The 6,836-nt window shown below is 47.8% G+C and overlaps 1 protein-coding gene across 1 annotated transcript; it reads left to right on the top strand.

Moving 5' to 3' along the window:
• The first annotated feature begins 4,981 nt into the window (after window positions 1-4,981).
• LOC123071759 (uncharacterized) lies at window positions 4,982-6,621 on the top strand. Its single transcript, XM_044495340.1, has 2 exons — window positions 4,982-5,321; window positions 5,419-6,621. Exons 1-2 carry the CDS (start codon window positions 5,096-5,098, stop codon window positions 6,516-6,518), a joined length of 1,326 nt encoding a protein of 441 aa, XP_044351275.1. The 5' UTR covers window positions 4,982-5,095; the 3' UTR covers window positions 6,519-6,621.
• The last annotated feature ends 215 nt before the right edge of the window (window positions 6,622-6,836 follow it).

Below are 6,836 nucleotides of genomic sequence, written 5' to 3' on the forward strand. Positions count from 1 at the left end.
AGTGATCCATGCAGCCTATGAACTTCCTCTTGCCATGCTAGCTTCATATGCATGTCTTCTTACTTTTGGTCACCTTGTCATGCCATGTATTGCTCTGTGGTGAGTGGTACAAGCTCACCAACATGCCTACTTATCGTTGTTCCTGCCATGTCTGAATCTGTCATATCATTTGCCATGTTTGCATGGATGCTACCATCTTTTCTGTTGATCTTTGGAATAAGTTCAGTAAGGGAGTTTTGTTCTTTGTCTTTAATATTACCATGCCATGCCTTTGTTTGCCACGATAATTTCCTGTAGCATGTTGTTTGATAGCTCTAAACATTGCAACCTGATGTTATTTCTGTCATGCTCAGTGATTTCTGCTGTCTGTGAAACTATTATTATTTGCAATCTTGCCATGACCTTTTGAGCATGTTCTAGTGATTTCCGGAGATATCACAGTGTTCATGTTTTGTCATGCTTTACCTGTACTTCATGTCCATGCCTTTTGTTCTTATGTTGAGGTGCTATAGCATATTGTTTTGATGCTTGCTAGATGCCTAGTTGCTGTTTTGGACAGCTTGTCCTTTAAACTTGTTTCATGTGTATGTGTTAAACCGTTGCTCCGTTTTGAGTGTGCTCTATATGAAACTTGCTTAGAATTGCAAGTAGTTTCATATTATCATGTTGCATCCTTGTTTTGAGGTGTTTGCTTGATGTTTGGATGCATTTAGCATCAATGCCATGTTTAACTTGTTTTGCTCATATCTTCTAGGCCGTAGCTCCGAACTAAATGAACTTTATATGTAACTTGACTAGAATTTTGTGTAGATCCTCTTGGTGCTCTAACTTGCTGTTTAACAACTTCAACTTAATGTTTGTTCAGGCCAGGACCAACTTCGAAACTTGCATATGAGGACTTACCGAAATTGTTATATGTTGTTTCCGGCCTCATTTAAACTTGTTTGGCTATGTTGTTCTTGTATGCATCATCTCTTGCCATGAGTAGCTTCATGTAGCCTTGTCATGCATCATACTTGGTTGAGCATCATGTCTTGTCTATGTGTTGTGTGTTTACCTTGTTGTTTGCTTCTTTTCCGGTTGTGCTCCTTCTCGTTAGTTCATGTTTCGTTGCGATCGTGAGGATTCGTTCGTCTACGCTTGGTTCGTCTTCATGGCTTCATCTTCTTCACGGACTCGTTCTTCTTCCTTGCGGGATTTCAGGCAAGATGACCGTCACCTTGGATCTCAGTACTATCATTGCTATGCTAGTTGCTTCGTTCTATCGCTATGCTGCGCTACCTATCATTTGCTCTTCAAGCCTCCCAAATTGCCATGTCAGCCTCTAACCTTTTCACCCTTCCTAGCAAACCATTGCTTGGCTCTGTTACCGCTTTGCTCAGCCCCTCTTATAGCGTTGTTAGTTGTAGGTGAAGTTGAAGATTGCTCCGTGATGGACATGATTATGTTGGGATATCACAATATCTCTTATTTAATTAATACATCTATATACTTGGTAAAGGGTGGAAGACTCGGTCTTATGCCTGGTGTTTTGTTCCACTCTTGCCGCCCTAGTTTCCGTCATACCGGGGGCTGCTATCAGATGGAAGCGTTCCTCCCGTGAATCGTTTTCCTCCTGTCCCTGGCGGCTGGAACCCTAGCCGCCGCTAGGAGACCCAATCTTTCAGCGCCGTCCTCCGGCGGCTCCCCTCCGCCGGCGACCTCGGTCGTCGGTGGTGAGGGGGGTCGCCGGATCCATGCGCGTGGATCGTTTTTACTCCCTCGTAGTTTAGATTTTTAAGCTGTTCATCGTCTTTGTTTCGGCGGCGACGATGACAACGCTGAATAAAGATTCTTCGAATCCTTCCCTAACAAGGCCATTGGTCCTATGGTTGGGGATGGATTTGGAAACCAGTCTGTTCAATCAAGGATGGCGTGGCGGTGGCGGCATCCTCGTGGTGGACCTGTGTCCTCGGGCTCCGCCGTTGCGCCGGTGTTTGCTCCAGCATCGGCGCGGAGCTTGGGAGGTAGTCCAGGAGCGAATGCAGATTGTGGTCTGCATCGACAACATCTGGAAGACGGAACATGTGCTGGGTTCATGGTTCGTGGATGGCAGGTATGGTTTCCTTCCGCGACGTCTTAGTCGCCGTGGGGTGCCAGATCTGGAGTTCGATGGCGTGTTCGGGGTGTTGCCCCGGTCTGATTCGTTCAACGGTAAGGGCTTCACTTTTGGTGAGCCACCTTGGAGGTCCGCAAAGCTGCATATCTGGGATGGAGCCGCGTCGAGCTCGGGTGAGGAGGTGATCCATCATTCTTTTTTTCGGTGGCTGCTGTCGTGGTGCCGGAGGCAGGTGATGGGCGTTGGTGTCAAGCTCAGAGATGTTCTGCTATCTTTTCAGTTTTGTCATGTTGGTCCTTACGTGACTTGTACTTTAATCTTTATGATATGAATGAGACACGTATGCCATGCAAAAAAAAAGTTCCCGTCATACCGGTGTTATGTTCCTTGATTTTGCGTTCTTTACGTAGTTGGGTGATTTATGGGACCCCCTTGACAGTTCGCTTTGAATAAAACTCCTCCAGCAAGGCCCAACCTTGGTTTTACCATTTGCCTACCTAAGCCTTTTTCCCTTGGGTTTCCGGAGCCCGAGGGTCATCTTTATTTACCCCCCCGGGCCAGTGCTCCTCCGAGTGTTGGTCCAAACTAGAGCACCGTGCAGGACCGTCCCTTGGTGACTTGGGTTACGTTGGTACCTGTACGCTTCGTTTATCCGGTGTGCCCTGAGAACGAGATATGTGCAGCTCCTATCGGGATTTGTCGGCACATCGGGCGGTTTTACTGGTCTTGTTTTACCATTGTCGAAATGTCTTGTAAACCGGGATTCCGAGACTGATCGGGTCTTCCTGGGAGTTCGTTGACAGTGAGAGCTTGTGATGGGCTAAGTTGGGACACCCATGTAGGGTATAAACTTTCGTGAGCCGTGCCCGCCGTTATGTGGCAGATGGGAATTTGTTAATATCCGGTTGTAGAGAACTTGACACTTGACTTAATTAAAACGCATCAACCGCGTGTATAGCCTTGATGGTCTCTTTTAGGCGGAGTCCGGAAAGTGAACACGGTTTTGGGTTATGTTTGACGTAAGTAGGAGTCCAGGATCACCTCTTGATCATTGCTAGCTTCATGACAGTTCCGTTGTTTCTCTTCTCGCTCTCATTTGCGTATGTTAGCCACCATATATGCTTAGTCGCTGCTGCAACCTCACCACTTTACCCCTTCCTTACCCATTAAGCTTTGCTAGTCTTGATACCCATGGTAATGGGATTGCTGAGTCCTCGTGGCTCACAGATTACTACAACAACAGTTGCAGGTACAGGTATTGCGATGATCATGACGCGAGAGCGATGTTTACTTGTTTTGGAGTTCTTCTTCTACTTCTTCTTCGATCAGGGGATAGGTTCCAGGTCGGCAGCCTGGGCTAGCAGGGTGGATGTCGTTTGAGTTTCTGTTTGTGTTTCATCCGTAGTTAGATGATGCTCTTATGTATTATATTGTTGTACTCTTGCGGCATTTGTATGCCTTGTATGTATCCCCATCTATTATGTAATGGTACGATGTAATGATATCCATCTTGCAAAAGCGTCTCCAATATGCGCTTCTATCCTTGATGGGACCTTCGAGTTCCTTTAGGATAGGGACGCATATTGGGCGTGACACAGCGTTTGTCCCTATGTACTTGAGGCAGCCAAATGCCGCTGATACAGAAAGGTTGTTGGCGACCAACGCAGCTAGAGGCTTTCCAGGCATGCTTGGCAGCATAGATTGTATGCACTGGGAGTGGAAGAACTATCCATTTGCTTGGCAGGGCCAGTACAAGGGGCATGTTAAAAAGCATGCACGTCATATTAGAAGCGGTGGCTTCGCAAGATCTTTCGATATGACATTCTTTCTTTGGCATGGCAGGTTCTCACAATGACATCAATGTGCTGCAGCGTTTTCCAGTCTCCGCAAGGCTTGTAGAAGGCCACTCCCCACCCGTCAATTTTGAGATCAACGACCACCAGTACAACAAGGGATACTACCTAGCTGATGATATATATATCCTCAGTGGTCAACTTTTGTGAAGACAATCTCGAACCCCCAAGGTGAGAAGAGAAAGAAATTTGTCCAAATGCAAGGGAGTGCTAGAAAGGATGTGGAACGTGCTTTTAGTGTGCTTCAATCCCGATGGGGTATCATTCAAAACCCTGCACTGACATGGGATGAAGGAAAACTTTGGGAGGTAATGACTGCTTGTGTGATCATGCACAACATGATCGTCGAGGACGAGCATGATAAAAACATCTTCGACCAAGGATTTGATTTTTAAGGTGAAAATGTTGAGCCCTTGCACCAAGAACCGATCACGTTTGAACAGTTTGCCCAATTTCATCATGAACTACGTGATTGGCACACTCATTTAGATATTCAAAATGACTTGGTTGAGCACATGTGGAATCATATTGGCAACCAATAGACGTATTGGTTCATTATATGTTCATTCAAGACACTTTCGATTTGGTTGTAAAACTATTTTATTAGAGACAATTTCGATTGAGTTGTAAAACTATTTTTATTTTCAGACAATTAATATTTGAACATGCAAACTAGTTTTGAACATTGAAATATGAATATATGGGCATTTTTTGCCGTGGCGGACAGGATGGAGCCAAAGGATGCGTCCGCGCGTTGGTTACACGGCCACCGCATCTCAGGACAACCCCGGACACGATCCTATTGCCCTATTCAAATGGACAGAATCCGGACAAAACGGACGTCCGTTTGTAATCGTGCGCTGGAGTTGGCCTGGCAAACTGAGCCCAAGATGGCCTTTTTTTTAGGGAAAGCCCAAGATGGCCTAAGAGAGGCTTCGTTACCGGCGGGCCGGGATCGAAGCAAACAGTCTCCAAATCCGACGGGCCCGCCAAGAAATTGGTTGTAAATAAACTTATACCATACCCTAGATTCTCTTCTTTGTCCTCTCATCCGCCGTGCCTGACCGCCGCCGCAATCGTCCCCAACGCCGATCTGGCTGGACCCTCGCCATATTAGCCGTCCCCGACCTCGCCGTGGCCAGTCATGGCCGGATCCTCCCCGCCTAACCGTACCCGAGCTCGCCGTGGCTCGATCTCGCCCGACGAAGTGAGGCGACGGTATGAACCGACCGGCAGAGGGAGGAAGGGAGGTACCTGCGGTGGTGGCGGCGGCGCCCGGCGACCATCTGGTTCTGATTCGGCCGCGTCCGGCTCCTATTCAATGTCAGGTAGATCTGATTCGATCGCGTCCGACACGGAATCCGGGTCAGGTACGCAATCTTGCCTCCGAATTCGACTACAATTGGGCTCAAGCCCCAAGCACAACAAAAGATCCAGTCTTTAGGCCTCTATATATACTGCTTGCAGACAGAGGGAGCAGCAGATCGAAAAAAACCAGGATGTCTAAGCGGCTCCAGGGAGAGGAGATACAGGCAAACTGCGCCCGCAAAAGGTCACGACCTTCTGATCAGAAGCACCTCTATCTGGTGCTGGATGACTGGAAAGATGGGTTCAGCATTCACAAGATTGACGCCGACGACGATGACGCGGACCTTGGCCAGCCACCGGTCCTCCGGTTGGTGTTGCCGGCGCCTGGCTTTCCAATGCGCTTTGCGGTCGTGGGCAGCAACATCGTCATCGTCACCAACCCACGCTGTGGTCAGGCTCCCACACTTTTCTATGATACGAAAAGAACAGGACTCGCCGTCGGCCCTCCGCTCCCCGGTCCACTGGTGGGTGACTTCCACACCTCCGTGGCCACTGCGGATATGCTGTATGCGCTGAGTTTTCATCATAGGAATCAGCAGCACTCCTTTGAGGTGATGTCTTGGGAAGAATCTCCAAATCCTTGTACCATGAGCTGCTCATGGACAAGTGTGCCCTCACCACCCCCGTTCGAGGAGGATGAATGGATCACCTCCTACGCCGTGCACCCTGATGGACACACCATCTTCATGTCTGGGGTCAACAAGTACAATCTCAAACGTCGGACCTTCTCTTTTGACACCAAGTACTGTGAGTGGAGGTTTCATGGGGAATGGGCCTTGCCTTTCCAAGGCCAGGGCTACTATGACAACACGCTGGACGGATGGGTTGGCCTTCACGAGGATGGCTACATCTGCGCCTGCCAAGTCGCCCCCCGCAGCCGCGCAAGTACCATACAGCCCGAGTGGAAGGTTGTCAAGGGGAAGTTGTTCCACAAGGTCCCGGAGAGGAAACGAGCGGCCTCATATGCCACTCTAACATACATGGGCAATGCCAGATTTTGCCTTGTGGAGTGTGTGGTGCGTGAGGAAGTGGAGTATGAGGATGCCTTAGGTGATTGTGATGGTTGCATGCTCCTTATGACCAAGTTTGGCCTCAAGTACTCTCATAATGGAGAGTTGCAGACCATCAATCGCACCACCAACTCCTATGTGTTGTCGAAGCATATCACCGGGTTTTCTCCTGTAGCGTTCTGGATGTAGGAACTATCTGGCTGGCTTAGCTGTACGCAATGGATACTATGTCTGTTTCGAGTTTCTGGATGTATATTATGATTTGCATCAATAAAAAATTACTTCGTGGCAATCTTGTCGAACCAGTTTATCTTTATTTTTACATGTCTGTCCAGAAAACTCTGAGATATTGATAGGTTTCAGGAACTAAAACACATGCAAATCATACTAAATGTGGATGGCAGAATTCAAATATATTTTCATCAGCATATAAACAGCAAAAGTATTTCGTCGCTACAGAAAAGAAATAATAAGTTTACAAACCAACTTGGCCGGTAATTGTGTAGG

Source organism: Triticum aestivum, chromosome 3B (assembly GCF_018294505.1).
Source record: "Triticum aestivum cultivar Chinese Spring chromosome 3B, IWGSC CS RefSeq v2.1, whole genome shotgun sequence".
Classification (NCBI taxonomy): domain Eukaryota; kingdom Viridiplantae; phylum Streptophyta; class Magnoliopsida; order Poales; family Poaceae; genus Triticum; species Triticum aestivum.

Bases quoted from the DNA above. Each gene is read 5' to 3' on its own strand.
- LOC123071759 (XM_044495340.1), top strand. From the start codon at position 5,096: ATGGCCGGATCCTCCCCGCCTAACCGTACCCGAGCTCGCCGTGGCTCG. The intron at 5,322-5,418 runs GTACGCAATCTT...TACTGCTTGCAG, and splicing joins CGACACGGAATCCGGGTCAG to ACAGAGGGAGCAGCAGATCG.